Below are 18,766 nucleotides of genomic sequence, written 5' to 3' on the forward strand. Positions count from 1 at the left end.
CTTGAAGTTGGCACGTGCACATGGACGAAGCACGCCGTCACGCCCGGAAAATTCCGAGTGAACGAGACGGGATACCTAGATCCTAGGCAGGTTCGCGCCCATTTCCGGAAGTCTCTCTCCTTCCTGGGCCACACATAACGTCTTGGCAAGACGAAAGGTGGGGAATATCCCTGGATGACATGTTGTGAATGCTGTCGAACGATTGCTCGCGAAATGCCGGTGGAAGAAGAGAGTGGGGTCTTCCACTGAAGACGCAGTAATACTGTTTTCAAGTTTCTATGGAAACGCAGACAAGTTGTAACTGTAGTAAGTAAGTAACATCATCAATGAACGCGCAAAGATTGAAATTCTCCTGCTGAACTTGTGCTAGTGCCGCAAAATTGATCGGTTTTTTAAGATGCTATCAACACCGCGGACATGGTGAATGTCTAAATTTTGTCTCGAACTCATGGATCGTTTTTCTGGAGGTAGCCGTTTTTCCGGGGGTAGCCGTTTTTCCGGGGGTAGCCGTTTTTCCGGGGGTAGCCGTTTTTCCGGGGGTAGCCGTTTTTCCGGGGGTAGCCGTTTTTCCGGGGGTAGCCGTTTTTCCGGGGGTAGCCGTTTTTCCGGGGGTAGCCGTTTTTCCGGGGGTAGCCGTTTTTCCGGGGGTAGCCGTTTTTCCGGGGGTAGCCGTTTTTCCGGGGGTAGCCGTTTTTCCGGGGGTAGCCGTTTTTCCGGGGGTAGCCGTTTTTCCGGGGGTAGCCGTTTTTCCGGGGGTAGCCGTTTTTCCGGGGGTAGCCGTTTTTCCGGGGGTAGCCGTTTTTCCGGGGGTAGCCGTTTTTCCGGGGGTAGCCGTTTTTCCGGGGGTAGCCGTTTTTCCGGGGGTAGCCGTTTTTCCGGGGGTAGCCGTTTTTCCGGGGGTAGCCGTTTTTCCGGGGGTAGCCGTTTTTCCGGGGGTAGCCGTTTTTCCGGGGGTAGCCGTTTTTCCGGGGGTAGCCGTTTTTCCGGGGGTAGCCGTTTTTCCGGGGGTAGCCGTTTTTCCGGGGGTAGCCGTTTTTCCGGGGGTAGCCGTTTTTCCGGGGGTAGCCGTTTTTCCGGGGGTAGCCGTTTTTCCGGGGGTAGCCGTTTTTCCGGGGGTAGCCGTTTTTCCGGGGGTAGCCGTTTTTCCGGGGGTAGCCGTTTTTCCGGGGGTAGCCGTTTTTCCGGGGGTAGCCGTTTTTCCGGGGGTAGCCGTTTTTCCGGGGGTAGCCGTTTTTCCGGGGGTAGCCGTTTTTCCGGGGGTAGCCGTTTTTCCGGGGGTAGCCGTTTTTCCGGGGGTAGCCGTTTTTCCGGGGGTAGCCGTTTTTCCGGGGGTAGCCGTTTTTCCGGGGGTAGCCGTTTTTCCGGGGGTAGCCGTTTTTCCGGGGGTAGCCGTTTTTCCGGGGGTAGCCGTTTTTCCGGGGGTAGCCGTTTTTCCGGGGGTAGCCGTTTTTCCGGGGGTAGCCGTTTTTCCGGGGGTAGCCGTTTTTCCGGGGGTAGCCGTTTTTCCGGGGGTAGCCGTTTTTCCGGGGGTAGCCGTTTTTCCGGGGGTAGCCGTTTTTCCGGGGGTAGCCGTTTTTCCGGGGGTAGCCGTTTTTCCGGGGGTAGCCGTTTTTCCGGGGGTAGCCGTTTTTCCGGGGGTAGCCGTTTTTCCGGGGGTAGCCGTTTTTCCGGGGGTAGCCGTTTTTCCGGGGGTAGCCGTTTTTCCGGGGGTAGCCGTTTTTCCGGGGGTAGCCGTTTTTCCGGGGGTAGCCGTTTTTCCGGGGGTAGCCGTTTTTCCGGGGGTAGCCGTTTTTCCGGGGGTAGCCGTTTTTCCGGGGGTAGCCGTTTTTCCGGGGGTAGCCGTTTTTCCGGGGGTAGCCGTTTTTCCGGGGGTAGCCGTTTTTCCGGGGGTAGCCGTTTTTCCGGGGGTAGCCGTTTTTCCGGGGGTAGCCGTTTTTCCGGGGGTAGCCGTTTTTCCGGGGGTAGCCGTTTTTCCGGGGGTAGCCGTTTTTCCGGGGGTAGCCGTTTTTCCGGGGGTAGCCGTTTTTCCGGGGGTAGCCGTTTTTCCGGGGGTAGCCGTGAAAAGATAATATACTAATTGCATTTATAGAGAGATCGATATTTTTCGATTGATATTTTTCGATTGATATTTTTCGATTGATATTTTTCGATTGATATTTTTCGATTGATATTTTTCGATTGATATTTTTCGATAGATCGATATTTTTCGATAGATCGATTTTTTCGATAGATCGATTTTTTCGATAGATCGATTTTTTCGATTGATCGATTTTTTCGATTGATCGATTTTTTCGATTGATCGATTTTTTCGATTGATCGATTTTTTCGATTGATCGATTTTTTCGATTGATCGATTTTTTCGATTGATCGATTTTTTCGATTGATCGATTTTTTCGATTGATCGATTTTTTCGATAGATCGATTTTTTCGATTGATCGATTTTTTCGATAGATCGATTTTTTCGATAGATCGATGTTTTCGATAGATCGATTATTTTTTTCGACATGTCGACGTTTTTTTTTTCGGATAGGTCGACGTTTTTTTTTTTTCGGATAGGTCGCCATATGATAGATGCAGTCTTGGGCTCTCGCCCATGGCTATCTGTTTTCGGACTCAAATATTCTCGTCAGGCACTTATGTCGCCATCATACGGAACATCCACAACCAGAGCTTTGCCTAGACGATTAGTTACTACTTGTAGTTGAGTCGCATCGCTTTTCCCCTCCTATGGGTTCGGGGGGTAAGAGTAGGCCTGAGGTATTCATGCTTACTCGTAAGAGGCGACTAAAAGGAGTTTCACACGTTTTGGTCTTTATGTGATGGTCCTCTGTAGGGTTTGACATCCAATTGGGGAAGGGCGCCTTACATGGTGCATCATGTCCATTGTGCCTTGAGATCTGTAGCCTGCTTTCTCGTCGTTGCATTGCAGACCTGCTCATTCTCCATCTCTTGGGCGAGGACACCTTCCTGGGTGCGTTTTCCACCATGCACTATGCAGTGTCGCTTTCTGCGCCGACGATGACCATGGACGAGTTTGCACCTTCCAGGTGGCCTTTGCTGTGGCTGGGTAGCGCCTGTATGGAGGGCCTGGTCGGAGTGTGTGGCATCATGGAGGATTACATGCGATGAAGCATATCACGTCATCACTTGCTGGTCATCAATCACCAGCAGCCTCTAAGCGTTCTAAGTCCCAGTAAAATGCAAGAAAATATGACCCTAAATCATTCCCCTCCCTGGCCACATCATGGGAAGAATGTAAGGCTAAGGATGGCGGCAAACCTTAGTCACACTGGTACCTCGTACATACGAAAACTCATGGGAACTCCTTTGTTTTCATAAAGCCACAGTTTTTTGTAGACCATTTAGAAGACAAGTTTGGGGAGATGGAGGGCTTGTCCAAAATGCAATCAGGGTCAGTCTTGATAAAAACAAGTCATGGACCTTACTAGCTTGTGACAAGCTGGGAGGTGCTTCCATTACCATCACACCCCATAAGAGCTTAAATGTGGTCCAGGGTATTATATTCCACAGGATCCTTCTTTCGCAGTCTGACAACGAGCTGTGTGCCAATTTAGAGTGGCGAGGTGTTCATTTCGTGTGGCGTGTCCATTGGGGTCTGTAGGCTAATCAGGTTGCCATCGGTGCCTTCATCTTGGCCTTCACGGGTGACACATTTCCCGAGAAGGTCAAAGCGATGGTCTACTGATGGGACATCACACCGTATAACCAGCTTCCAATGCAGTGCTTTAAATGATGGAAGTTTGGCCTTATGTCTTTCCACAGTGCTTCCAGTGTCACATGTAGAGATTGTGGACACCCATCATATCCCAATACTCCATGTGCCCCCCTCCCATCTATGTCAACTGGGTAGAATATCATTCACCTTGCTCACCAGACTGCAGGATTTTATTGAAAGAGAGGAAAATCATGGAATGTAGGACCCTGGACCGATTGACCTATACTGAGGCTAAGAGGAAATTTGAGCGCCTACATCCTATGGCTATGTACCCACTACAAGAACAGATGTCGCCCCATAAGTTCCTCACGTTCTTGTCACCTCTCAGAAAGGGAAGACTACACCTGCCCCCTTGTGGAGGGGGGGGGGGAGTAGGAGGAATTTCCCTCCTTGTTGCTCCCACACCAGCTACTTCGGGAACAACACCCCCCCCCCCCAAACCACCAGGGACGACTGTCGTCACTTCTAAGCTGGAGAAGCATAAGCCATCTTTGGCCTCTCTCTCTACAAAGGGGATCCTTGGGTTTCTGCTTGTGGGAAAGATGACACCTGCCACTGGCTGAAGAGCACAAAAGCAGCTGTTTGTAGGGCTTCATGCTCATTCTCAGTCCCAGACCCCTAAGACCAAGGAAATTGAGGTGGTTCTAGCATCTGCTGAGGACCTAGCTCTCGCCAGACCCTCAGACACCATGGATATAGACTGCTCAGGCAAGAAGTCGGTGGCAGCATGTGACTCTAACCATAACTGCCTTATTGAATCTGCCATACCTTCCCAGTCTCACGATGTCATCCATCAGAGGAATTGCGGCGATTTTTTTCCACCGCCTGGCTGAGCTACAGCAACTGTAAAGCTTTACACCTGCTACTGCATTACCCTCCATGAAACCTTGAGTTTGCGTTTATGTCCCAATCTGTCTGTAGTGACACTGTGTCCTGTCAAACCCCTCTTGAAGCTGTGGCTGTCAGAATGACTACGCAGGAAATAATTGTCTGCAATGTATATCTTCCTCCAGATGGTGCAGTACTTCTGGACGTTTTAGCTGCACTAATTGATGAACTCTCCAAAGCTTTTCCACTTTTGGGAGATTTTAACGCTCATAACCCCTTTGGCACTGTGCTTACTGGACGAGGCAGAGATGTCGAAACTTTGTCTCAGTTCGACATCTGCCTCTTAAATACTGGGGCTGGCACACATTTCTGTGTGGCTTATGGCAGTTACTTGGCCATTGATTTATCAATTTGCAGCCCAGGACTTCTCCCATATACCCACTGGAGAGCACATGACCGGTGTGGTAGTGCCCACTTCCCTATCTTCCTGTCACTGCCCCTGCATCAGGCCCACATGCACCTGCCCAGATGGGCTTTAAACAAAGCAGACTGGGACGCTTTAACCTCAGCTGTCACTGGTGAATCTCCCCCACACCATAACATCGACATGATTGTTGAGCAGGTGACAACAATTGTTTCTGGCGCAGAAAACGCGATCCCTCGCTCTTTAGGGTGTCCCTGGCGTAACGCAGTCCCTTGGTGGTCGCCGGAAGTCGCTGAAGTAATTAAGGAGCGTCGGTGGGCTCTACAGCGGAATAAGTGGCACCCTTCCCAGGAGCACCTCATAGCCTTTAAACGTCTATGTGCTCGCGTTCGCAAACTTATCAAACGACGGAAGCCGGAGTGTTGAGAGAAATACGTGTCGACCATTGGGTGCCATACGTCACCTTCCCAAGTGTGGGCAAAGATCAAACGTGTTTTCAGGTAAGAGACCCCAACAGGTGTTCCCAGTGTTACCATAAATGGAGTGTTATCTACCGACGCAAACGCGATTGCCGAGTATTTTGCTGAGCACTTTCCTCGAGCCTCTGCATCTGAGAACTAACCCCAGCCTTTCGCATTTTCAAACGGCGGCTGGAAGGAAAGTCCTTTCATTCACTACAAACGACAGTGAATCCTATAACGCCCAATTTACAGAGTGGGAGCTCCTCAGTGTCCTTGCACATTGCCCCGACACCGCTCCTGGACCTGATCAGGTCCACAGCCAGATGATTAAACATCTCTCATCTGAATACAAGCGACATACCCTCGTCATCTTCAACTGGATCTGGTGCGATGGCTTCTTTCCATCACACTGGCGGGATAGCACCATCATACCAGTGCTCAAGCCCGGTATAAACCCGCTTGATAGCTATCGGCCCTTGATAGCTATCGGCCCATCAACCTCACCAACGTTTTTTGTAAGCTGCTGGAATGTATGGTGTGTCGGTGGTTCGGCTAGGTGCTGAAGTCACGTCGCCTACTGGTTCCATGTCAGGGCGGTTTCCACAGGGGTCGCTCTACCACTGATAATCTCGTGTCCATAGTCTGCCATCCGAAGAGCCTTTTTGACGCAGACACCTGGTTGCAGTCATTTTTTAACTTACGTAAAGCATACGACACATCATATCCTAGCCACATTGTATGAGTGGGGTCTCTGGGGCCCGCTCCCGATTTTTATCCAAAACGTCCTGTTGCTCTGTACTTTGTGTCCAAGTTGATGCGTCCCACAGTTCCATCCATATCCGGGAGAATGGAGTATCACAGTGCTCTATATTTAGTGGCCATTAAAGGTCTAGCAGCAGCTGTCGCGCCCTCCTTCTCACCGTCTCTTAATGCAGACGACTTCTGTATTTCCTACTGCTGCTCCAGTACTGGTGTTGCTGAGCGTCGCCTACAGGGAGCAATCCACAAGGCGCAGTGATGGGCTCTAGCCCATGGCTTCCAGTTTTCTGCCATGAAGACGTTGTAACCTTCCCACAAAATGAAAGTCTAATGTTACTCAAATGGAAATGTACCTAGAGCTAAGTGTAAGCTCCCCGCAAAAATATTAATGACAATGACAATTAAACAAAATTAGCAATCTGACGCAAGTATAAGTTCGCATAAAATAATGAAACATGATCCCATGACAATGGAACTACAGTGACAATCAAAACTCAGCTTAACCGAAATGTCGGTCTTTGGCCCTGTGCAAAAATCAGAATTAATTTCTTACCTTAATATAACTGCATGTCAAAATTCTGCTCTTATTCTGCGCCACAGCTTGCAGCAGATGTATCCCAATAACTAAATTTTGAAGTTAATTGAATTTTTTTTTGTTTAAAGGAAATGGAAGGAAATCGAATGATTCTTTGTTAAAAATTGCTTTTAAATCAAAATTATTATTGGGGCGATTCTTTAAAGTTCATTACATTTAATTTACATTACTAGCTGAGCGCGATGCTGCTTAATAATATACCTTGTCCTGAATCTCGACCATTGCGGTGCCGACGCCCGCCGACTGCTCTGCGCTACCACTAGCTTGCAACTATACTCGGCTACTACTGCCGACCGACTGACTGCTCGCTACTGCGAGTGGAGCGCAACTGCACCAACTACATGCTCTCTGGTCAGAGATTCTACAATGCCTCGCCATCGCCGCCACACAACATACGTGTTTCAACGTGTGTCGTGCAATTCTGCCGGCGTCGAACCGTTCATCCGGAACAATCACTTCATCTTAATGACGATCCACTCACCGTAGTGGGGACATATCGATTCTTATGTCTGGTTTTCGACGCTCGTTGGGCTTGGCTTCCTGATCTTCGTCAGCTTAAACGGAAGTGTTAGCAGCACCTCAGTGCACTCCACTGCCTGAGCAAAACCAACTGGGGTGCAGATCGCTCCACACTGCTGCAGCTCTACAGAGCCCTTGTTCAATCCCGTTTTGATTATGGGAGTGCGATTTATGGTTCGGCGGCGCCCTCAGCATTGCGTTTGCTCGACCCATTGCACCATTGCGGAGTTCGACTAGCGACAGAAGCTTTTAGAACGAGTCCAGTGACAAGTGTACTGGTGGAGGCTGGAGTCCCCCAATTGAAGATCAGACGTGCACAACTGCTCGCCAGTTACGTTGCACACATTGATAGCTCTCCTGAACATCCTAATTACCGTCTTCTTTTCCCAACCACGGTGGTTCACCTCCCGCATAGGCGGCCCATGTCAGGGCTAACGATTGTGGTTCGCTTGCGGTCCCTTATCTCCGAACTGGAGTCCTTCCCTTTACCACCTCTACTTGCGGTCCGTTCACGTACGCCTCCATGGTGTACGCCTCGGCCGCAGCTTGGTCTGGACCTTTTGCATGGCTCTGACTCCGATAACCCAACCGCTCTCCGCTGTCACTTCCATTTCGTGTTCTAGAGCACATACGCTCATGCCCTGGTCCGTCGTTTCTCCTGTGTACTGATTCATTAAGCAGCCTACAAGTTATCGACCAGTGCTACCCTCGCCATCCTCTGGTAGCGTCCATCGAGGAGCCCATCTAAGCCGTGGAACGATCCCGCCATTCAGTGGTGTTTGTGTGGACCCCAGGACACGACGGAATCCACGGCAACGAACTTGCCGACAGGCTGGCCAAACAGTAGACGTGGAAACGGCTTCTGCAGATTGGCATCTCCGAAGCTGACCTGCGTTCTGTCTTACGCCGCAGGGTTTTCCGGTTTGGGGAGACAGAGTGGCATAACAGTACGCACAATAGACTGCGTGTTCTTAAGGAGACTAAGAATGTGCGAAAGTCTTCCATGTGGTCCTCTCGCAGGGAATCAGTTTTCCTCTACCGGATCCACATTGGCCATACATGGCTAATGCATGGTTACCTACCCCGTCGCGAGGACCCACCTCTGTCGCTGTGGCTCCTAAATGATAGTTGTACTCCTCTTGCTGGGCTACCCACTTTTATCTGCTCTGCAGCAGACTTTCAACTTTCCCAGCACCCTAGTGCTTTTAGGGTGGAGGTTTTAATGTGTTGAAGAGTGGCTGACTTTTCATTTTTATTCCCGTAGTCGGCCAGGCACAAAAATCTGCTTTCTTGTTTTACACTCTTCTGTTTCTAGTGTGTCTGTTTTTTGTCCTCTTTTGTTCCTTTTAGTGTTCGTTGCCTTTCCTTCGTTATTGTGGTTTTTCCTTTCTTTCCGTTTTGTGTTATATGTCCGTTTTATTCTCACACTTGTGGCATTGTTTTGTTAGGAACAAGGGACCGATGACCTCGTAGTTTGGTCCCTTCCACCCCCCTCTTTTAAATCAACCAACCAACAAACACATCGCTTTTTCGGAATGGTCTTTAATTCCCAGCTGACGTGGCTTCTCCACCTTTTCCAACATAAACGAAAGTGCTGGCGACACCTCAATACACTACGCCACCTCAGTAACACTAGCTGTGGTGCAGATCGCTGAAAACTTTCGCGGCCTTACAACGCCCTTGTTCTGTCCCATCTTGATTATGGGAGACATGCATATGGTTCAATATTGCGGATACTGGGCTCCATCTTCGTGGGGTCAGACTTGGGACAGGAGCCTTCTGAACTAGCACTATGAACAGCCTACTGGTCGATGCTGGAGTCCCTCCATTAACTACGAGACGCTAACAACAGCAGCTGAATAACGCTATATGCGTTCGTAGTTTCACTGAACACTCCAATTACCATGTCGTTTTCCCTAGAAGGGAGCTCCACCTCCCACAACAGCGACCCAAAACGAGATTTCTCTGTTCAGAACTGCCACTTCCTCCATTATTGCCCCTGGTCACGGAGACACCGCGTCTGTCCCGCAGTTTGTGCCGCGACCTCGGATTTACCTCGAAATGTCCTTTGGACCAAAATATTCCGTTGACCCAATGATTTTTCGCCACATACTTCGGGGGGGGGGAGGGGGGGGTTGAAATACTTCGGGGGTGGGGGCAGGGTTGAAATACTTCAGGGAGTCGGTATTTTCTAATTAATTCTGATTCCAAATTCCTCACAGGACTTCTACATTCCAGTAACTATGTTTTCGCTCCCAGCCAAGCAGGAGACAGCAGCATTCTCAGTACGCTTCCAATTGTGCTTTCCTCTGTCATCTTAATACCAATCTGTACTCGTATTTTCTGTTGTATGTATAGGTTCTTAATCAGCCTACTATCCCTGTAGTAAACGCCATTCTTACTTAAAACCATTAGTTTATATCACTGTACCCTATTAAAAGCTATCTGCAAGTCAATGAAAACAGTGTAAACTTACAATCCTCATTCAATGAATAGTTCTAAATCAATCACCTTTCGAGAGACCGGTATTTCTAGAGCGACAGAGTAGTTTGTGGGGACTGACATTTTTCGGGTGAAGTTCTTCTTGGTGTTACATGTTGGCTTGTCAGTTGCAATATGTACTTATGCATCTCTTCCCTTCTGTGCAGCTATTCTTTTTCCTCTCCCTTGGGGAACATGTCTGGGATGCTTTTGGAAATGTGTTCTGCATATTCAGTAGCCGATATCAGAAAAATCCGTCAACTGTTTTTCATTCCTTTTTTCTTCCTTCGTTCCTCTTCTCCTATACTTACTCCGCTTTGGCGTTTCCTTCTTCCTCCCTGTGCACTCCTCAGGTTCACTCAGGCGAAGTTGCCGAATTACTTTGTAAGTAGGCTGTTTAGGTTTTTATATTGGTAACGCCACGTAGCGCTCTATATGAAAATCACTGACTGTGCTGTGTGCAGTCTGAGGCTGTTCGGCATTGTTGCAATAGTCGCTATTGTAGTGTTGGGCAGTTGGCTGTTAACAGCGCGTAGCGTTGCGCAGTTGGAGGAGAGCCGCCAGCAGTGGTGGATGTGGGGAGAGAGATAGCGGAGTTTTGAGAGCGGATGATCTGGACGTGTGTCCATCAGAGACAGTAAATTTGTAAGTCTGGATGTCATGAACTGAAATATATATTAAGGTAAATACATCGTTTGTTCTTTATCAAAATCTTTCATTTGCTAAATATGCCTATCAGTAGTTAGTGCCTTCAGTAGCTGGCAGTAGTGGCGCTCGCTGTATTGCCGCAGTTAGAGTAACGAAGATTTTTGTGAGGCAAGTGATTCGTGAAAGGTACAGGTTAATGTTAGTCAGGACCATTCTTTTGTATGGATTATTGAAAGTCAGATTGGGTTGCGCTAAAAATATTGTCAGTTTAAGGTTGATCAGAATAAGTAAAGAAAGAAATGTCTGAGTACGTTCAGTTGTGCTCAGCTGTTTGAAAATCAAATAACGTAAGGGGTTTACCAGCCCAATCATTCATAAATTTTTCTAAGAGACGTTTCATATGTCAATCCTTAGCCGAGGATACCTCACTGTAATCTTCTGATTTTTCTTGTAATTTGTGTAATTAGTGTAGCTATTTATTGCTAGCGCGTAATTATGGAGAGAATTTCCTTTGTAGTTGAAGTTCTTCATTGTTGTACAATAAAACAGTTGTGACATGCATGTAGATTTGCACAAAGTATTTCGCAGCTGCGCTTGCAATTAACTAGATATTTTCAGTGCTATGTTAATGTGTTTTCTTATTTTGCTCATCAAATTGTCCTTTTCTGTGTTATCGTGTGAAATACGTGACAATAATGGCGTGTGAAAAACGTAACACTAGGCTCCAAAGTAAACTGAGGAATAATAGTGACGACGAGCGTAGCTTATCAGCACCACTGTGTAATGAATAAAGACATTCAAAGTAGTAGTTTGGTAATTGTGCATAGGGAAATGGAGCGGGTGGCAAATAATGGCGCAGACAGTGAAACAAATAGTGAACAGGGAAGCATTATCGATCGGTCGGTTGGCAACAGCTCGCCTCAGGATTCCGAAATGACAGGACACAATTTTGCAAATACTGTAGATTCAGGTTTTGAGTCATCACCGTTTTCTCAAATAAGTCAAGACACATTTTCTGCTTTCCAAAATGCGAATATTGCCGGTTCAAATGCACTGCCGAATAGCACTGAGAAACATATTTCAGACACCAGTGCCTTGTTGTTACAGTTCATGCAACAAATGGGACAAAGGCTATAAAAGTTAGACACAACGCTTGAACAAAGTCAGAAACAAATGGGACAAAATCTTCAAAAGTTAGACACAATGTAACAACGCCAGAGACAAACACAGCAACAGTTAGACGCAATGGAACAAAATAAAAAACAGTCACAGCAACAGCTTCAAAAGTTAGACACCACGCTTGAACAAACACGTGAAGGTTTAACTGCTGAGTTACTTAAAATCGAATCGAATGTCAAAAAGTCTGTAATGACGTAAAAACATAAATTTGTGAGCATTTCCAACCTATTTTTTCACGTCATGCATTACAGAATCACGAAACAGCCATAAAGGAACTGCAAACTATTGTTCATGAAAATCACGACACCTTGCAAGCTATATTTGACTCAGTTGCATCTACCGATTCGGTTACGCAACTTGCAAAAACTGAGGAAAACTTAAAGGACACAGTAGATACAATTTCAACACAAATGAACACTCTGAAACTTGGTTCAGAAAAACACACTGAGGAAATAAGTTCACTATCGGAGAAAGTAGCCGAACTTTCGGATCGGTTCACTAACTTATCTACAAAAGTAGATGATGATCTGAATGACACAAGAACTGTAGCCTTCACTGACACAGAAGAGTATGAACAAATTAAAAAATTCTAACAAAATCAGAATCAAATTAATACGCAACACAAAAGAGAAATCCGGGAAGTAAAAGATCAGTTGGCACAAGTAATACAAGAATTACATATTTCAGAGGACACTCGCGAGTCGTTCCATGTCAAATTTAAATTTAAATAAAAACTTTAAATAAAAATTTTACCTCACCCTCTTACATTTTGCTGAAAGTTGGTATACTTATAGTGGGTGCTGAAACTAAGAAAAATACCAAATTTCAATTTTGTACCTCAAACCATTCCTGAAATATGGTCATGTAAACTTTTCAAAAACTGGCCAAAAATGTGTGAACAGACTTTTTTTAAATTGCCCTAGGAGCTGCCCTAATTGAGCTAGAGAACTGAGAAAGGTGTCATTTTGCAGCGTTTTTCATGCTCTTTCCAGTGATGGACAAAAGACATAGCTTCTAATTAATAACCTTTTTCAAAATGGTAATTAATGTTTTGATTTATTTTTTTTACAAAAAGTACATAATTGAAAGTTTTCAAAATATTTCCATAACTACTTCATACTGTTGTAAATCACATGGCAAAATATAAATCTGGGATGATGATGGGTTCATTGTTAAAAAAAATTATTCTGGGCTCCTGTTTTTCACTAACGGCCCTAGTTTGACCGAACTGACCTTTAAGGTAGTACGTCAGTTGAGGACCGTATACATAGGGCTTGATGTCTGTACAATAATTCAGAGACTGGAGCCATTGTTGATATAATGTAGTCTGCATTGTTACATTCTAACGCTTTGTGTGCCTACAGCATTATTGTGCACTGTGGTTTTAGTGCAAATCAATTGTTACCTCTGTGTTGACCAGTCTGTATCTATTATATTTAATAGTTCATTTTCAAGTAAATTTATACATTGAAGGACAGTTTATAAGTGTTTTTTTTTATAAATATGGAACCAAGTAAAAAGTACAGTGCTGTAAGAGCGGAGTGTTTTAATCCATTGGAGAAGTCAATCCATTTTATTAGAGACAGAAAAAACTGAGAAATGTCACAACATGGATGCCCAAATTATTTCCTCAAATACCAAGTGGTGCCAAGATTTGTGATAAATGTAGGAAAGTTGTAACCAAATTGAAAAATACACCAGAGCCCATCAGTGATGAAAGTGTTGAATCTTCTGGATCAGAGATAATCATCCGAGACCAAGACCCTGACTTTACTCCATTTTCAGTAGCTGTTAAAACATTTAACACAACACTTCAAGAACTAGGTGAGTCCCCAATTGACAAGAGAAAACTAACATCTAGCCATTACGCCAAATCAAAAGCGAAGAAAATCTCATCAATGACACGTAAACTTTTTGTTGCTCCTGAAACTTCTTCGTCAGATACTGATACTGATGAATCCGTTCTTGAAAATCTTAAAAGAAACTTTAAAAATTCTATAAGTAGAGCAAAAAACTAACGATTCTTACAAGTTTACCTGAAAAGTGGAGTGTCAGGAAAATGAGGGAATTTAATGCTCCTAATTACATTGTTTGGCAGTCCAAAAAAAATTTGAAAGAGAAAGGATTCATGGAAGGTCAAAACCCAAAACCAGGGAAGTGTTTACCAACAGAAACTGTCAAAACTGTACATTCATTTTATGAAAATGATGAAGTTAGCAGAGCAATACCAGGTATTAAAGATTGTGTGACAATTACAGAAACAAGTGGAAATAAAAGAAAAATATCAAAAAGACTTATTTTGTGTAACCTTAAAGAAGCTTACAAGCATTTTAAAGACAAGTTTCCTAACCAAAAAATAGGTTTCTCTAAATTTGCTGAGTTGAGACCAAAACATTGTGTATTAGCTGGCCGGAGTGCGCACACACACACTGTCTGCGTGTGCAAAACTCACCAAAACATAAAATTAATGATAGAAAATGCCAAACTAAATACAGTAACAAACAGCAGCTTAAACAATTATAAGCAGTGCATTGCAAAAATGCTTTGCAACCCATCATCAGTTGATTGCAACTTGGGAAACTGTGAATACTGCCCAGGAGAAACTGTCATACGTAAAATTTTAAGACTCTTTTTCATGAAAACTTAATTGAACAAGTTCAGTTCCGACTGGATGTCAGTTGACCGATGTAATCTGGAAATTGTTCAGAAAACTTCTGAAGAATTCATAGATTTATTTTGTAGTAAGATATCGACTTTGATTCGGCATGACTTCATTGCCAAGCAACAACAAACATTCCTTAACTCCACAAGAGAACACCTTATGGAATCTGAATTCGTTGTCATATGTGATTTTTCAGAAAATTAGAGTATAGTTCTACAGGATGAAGCACAGTTTCCACTGGACAAGACAACAGATTACCATTCATCCTTTTGTTATATATTACAAATAGGAAGACACAATCGAGCATATGAGCTTTGTCATTGTTTCTGATTGCCTGGAGCACAATACAACTGTGGTTTACACCTTCCAAAAGAAGCTAATTTCATATCTAACAAATAAATTTCAAAAGATTTCAAAAAAGATATACTGTTATTCTGACGGTTCCGCCGCTCAGTATAAAAATAAGAAACACTTCCTGAACCTTTGCCTTCATGAGGAAGACTTCAACATAAAAGCTGAGTGGCACTTTTCAGCCACAGCAAATGGGAAAGGGCCTTGTGATGGAGTAGGGGGTTCAGTAAATAGACTGGCATCTCGTGCAAGTTTGCAAAGACCATACCAAAATTACATAAAAACTGCACGAGATCTATTTGAGTGGGCAATAGATAATATCACAAATGTTGATTTTTGCATATTCCACTCAAGAAGACTATGCTGCTTCAGAAATATTCTTAAAAAGCCGACTTGAAGAGGCATTGACAATCAAAGGAACACAGCAATTCCACGCTTTCATTCCCAACACTACATCAAAATTAATAGTCAAATACTTCTCAGGTGATATGCAGAGTTGGGGGAGGGAAGTAACTACATCACCAGACAAACTGAAGTTAAAAGATGTATCAGGCTATGTCACCACTGTATATGGCAGAATCAGGTGACTTGGGTACATTTTAGAATAAAACGAAGGACTTGATGAAGTGAAAATAACTTTTCTTCATCCATGTGGACCAGCTAAGTCATTCTTTTATCCTGCACATGCAGATGTCTTGTGGGTGTCGGTTGTGGATGTTCCCACAAAAGCAAATCAATTTACTCCGACAGGGAGAACATACATTCTTTATGAAAGTGATGTAAACCAAACCCAGTCAGCTTTATTAAAATGTAATATGTGAAGTTCCAAGACAATTTATTGGGAAACTGCTTTCAACACAAAACTTAATTTTTGTCTCAGGTTAGTGTTAATGTATATTTTATAGAAACTTGTTTCAAAATTGTTAGTACCTTTTGTGTTAAATTTAGCCAAGTACAGATACCTGTTCCTCAAAAACAAGCATTACGTATTTAATTTGTTTAATGGTTCCATTTCAAACATCATGGACCAGAACTTGTACTTATTCATACTTTATTTCAGTTTGTAGTTAAATACTCAATTTCTTGTTTTTGTTATATTGGTTAATATACTGTTAGTGGAGTTGTATGAAATTAAAATAAGCAATCAACTTAATTATAAAATATGCTGATTAGTTTTGGTTTAATAAGGTGATGTTTTGATATTTCTAATACTTTTTTTACTTACCTTTCAGTATATTTTAAAGAAATTCCCATTTGTTAAAGGTAAATTTAGTCAAACTAGGGCCGTTAGAGAAAAACAAGAGTCCGGAGTAACTTTTTTTAACAATAAACCCATCATCCCAGATTTATATTTTGCCATGTGATTTACAATAGTATGAAGTAGTTATGGAAATATTTTGAAAATTTTCAATTATGTACTTTTTGTAAACAAATTAAAATTAAATCAAAATATTAATAAGTATTTTGTAAAAGGTTATTAATCAGAAACTATGTTTCATTGTATATCCCTGGAAAGAGCATGCAAAATGCTGCAAAATGACACCTTTCCCAGTTCTCTAGCTCAATTAGGACAGCTCCTAGGACAGTTTTAAAAAAAAAAGTCCGTTCTCACATTTGTGGATGGTTTTTGAAAAGTTTACATAGCCATATTTCAGGAATGGTTTGAGATAAAAATTTGAAATTTGGTATTTTTCTTAGTCTCAGTGCCCACTATAAATATACCAAAATATAAGAGGGTGAGGTAAAATAGGTGTGTTGATTTGACATGGAATGACTCTCGCGCTCTAACACGGGAAGAGGGACTCAGAAATACGGAAAAGCCACAAAATAATAACATAGGGCATTTCGGAATTTATGAAAGAAATTGGCAAAGTACACCGAATTTTGAGATGGAACCGCCGAAACGAAGTAACAATGACCGATATGCGACTCGCCGACATGATGATTTTGACTATAAGCTATTCATTACTACACGTAAATTCAAAACATTTAAGAATTCTGGCAACGACATTCATCCACAAACATGGCTCCATCAATTCTCTCATTGTTTTCCTCCCAACTGGTCATTGGAGCACAGGTTAGAATTTATGTGTGGCTACTAAGAGAATGAACCAGCTGTGAGAATGCGATCGGTCATTCACGATTGTCACAGTGAAGGAGAATTTTATCATGCCTTCCTCTCAACATACTGGTCTCAAGCTACACAAGACCGAGTAAAACATAGCATCATAATGATGAAACATTTCGAACAATCTGAATTTTCCAGTCTTGTCAAATATTTCGAAGACATGTTACATAAGAATCAGTATCTTTCAAACTCATACAGCCCCTCAGAACTCATCCGCTTTTGCTTAATCAAATTGCCTGAACATTTACGACATATTATTTTGGCGGGACGTTGCAAAGACGACATTTAAGCTTTTCAGGGACTCTTACAAGAATTGGAAATTGACACTGACAATCGCGGAACTCGAAAACAGGAGCACAACAATTAAGTCACATCCACCACAATTCCGCGATGACAGAAATAACTGGACACAAGGCTATTCTTAAAACGCAAATCGTGACCATAACAGACACCACCCGTATGGCAACCGTTGGCAGGCTAGTAATAATTACAGGGAAAGATCACCTCTCCGCGGTAAGATTATCACAAAGACAGACAGACAATATTGGAACCAAAATAATTATTATCAAGCGAGACAATAACTTCAGACGCAACGGTCCACCGTGCAGTTAAGATTCCAGGAGAAATTCTCCACCACATGACCGACAAAAAAGAAACTGTGTTAACTATCGACAAAACTACAGACCTGAATTTCATCAGAACTGGCGGGATTCAAACGGAGCAGGGCTCTCTCGACAAGATGAATTTGTAGAATTTAGATTTCCAAATCCCAATAACGACGCGCGCCAACAAAGAGACAATAGGCAATAACACACCGCTGGCAGCCACAAAACGTACTTATGAAGCTGGCGACGTAGCTGCCGTGGCTAGTAATTACGTAAAAATGAAAGACATTTGGGACATCCTACTCCAGGAACACGACGTAAAACAGAACAACATTGCATATCCTGTAATTCACATTACAGTAAATGTAAAATTTACGGCAGTACTTGACTCTGGCAGTCCCATTTCTATAATTAGTGAAACAGCCTTTAGCAACTGCAACAAATCGAACGATTGCCCCACACCTCCGTTACGTAAGATTAAATTACAAGGTGCAGTCGTTGGAAAAAGTGTAGACGTACGCCAACAAACCAACTTAGAATTCTTTTGTCAAAGCCACAGCTTCTCTATGAACTTTCTTATTGTTCCATTATTGTCGACGGTAATTATATTGGGAGTAGACTTTTTGAATGAATACAAAGCAATCTTAAACTTTCACGATGCTGAAATAAGTTTAGAGAAAGAAGGTAAGTCAATAGCTTTGAAATTTGAAGATTGGCTCTCAAACCATGACGAGGAAATTAATCGACTTTACCTCCAGTTAGACAACATTTCGGAATTTTCGACGGAACTTGATACTAACAATCACTCTGCAAGTACTGACAGGGATGGTATCGACAGCGAATTTGATACTAATGAGTTAATTCAGAATAAAATTCAAACAATTGAGAATTGTAATGGCACTGATAGGCAGGACCTTTTTGAGATTTTACAAGCACATTCCACAGTTTTTACTCACAAAACAGGAACAATCAAGGGATTTCAATACCAATTTCGTGTTCGTGAGTATCCTAAATTTTGTGTTAGACCATACGTAATTCCGGCACATTATAGGGACCGTGTTAGAACAGAAATACAATCTATGCTTGACGAGGGCATTATTGAGCTTGCAGTAAGCTCATACAACAATCCATTACATGTTGTTGAGAAAAAATTGATCGATCAGGCTTGTCTTAGATTAGAGACAAATCAATACTATCATCATTCCTGTAACAGACAGGCTGCAAACGTTGGAAGAACTTCTTCAAAATTTTAATGGTGTAAAAGTGTTGTCTTCTATTGATCTCAGATCCAGCTTTTATCAGATCGAACTTCATCCAGAAAGTAGAAAATACACAGCTTTTTCTTTGTTTCGGCTTTTGTTATCAGTTCCGTAAACTTCCTTTTGGTTTG

General features: G+C 43.4%; 1 protein-coding gene across 1 annotated transcript; it reads right to left on the reverse strand.

Moving 5' to 3' along the window:
* Positions 1-446: 446 nt before the first annotated feature.
* LOC126235435 (collagen alpha-1(IV) chain-like) lies at positions 447-15,897 on the reverse strand. Its single transcript, XM_049944159.1, has 2 exons — positions 15,869-15,897; positions 447-2,073 (listed from the first exon to the last, which is right to left on the reverse strand). The coding sequence occupies exons 1-2, from the start codon at positions 15,895-15,897 to the stop codon at positions 447-449; spliced, it is 1,656 nt and encodes a 551-aa protein (XP_049800116.1).
* Between the last annotated feature and the right edge of the window lie 2,869 nt (positions 15,898-18,766).

The sequence above is a fragment of the Schistocerca nitens genome, chromosome 2 (genome assembly GCF_023898315.1).
Source record: "Schistocerca nitens isolate TAMUIC-IGC-003100 chromosome 2, iqSchNite1.1, whole genome shotgun sequence".
In the NCBI taxonomy this organism is placed as follows: Eukaryota; Metazoa; Arthropoda; class Insecta; order Orthoptera; family Acrididae; genus Schistocerca; species Schistocerca nitens.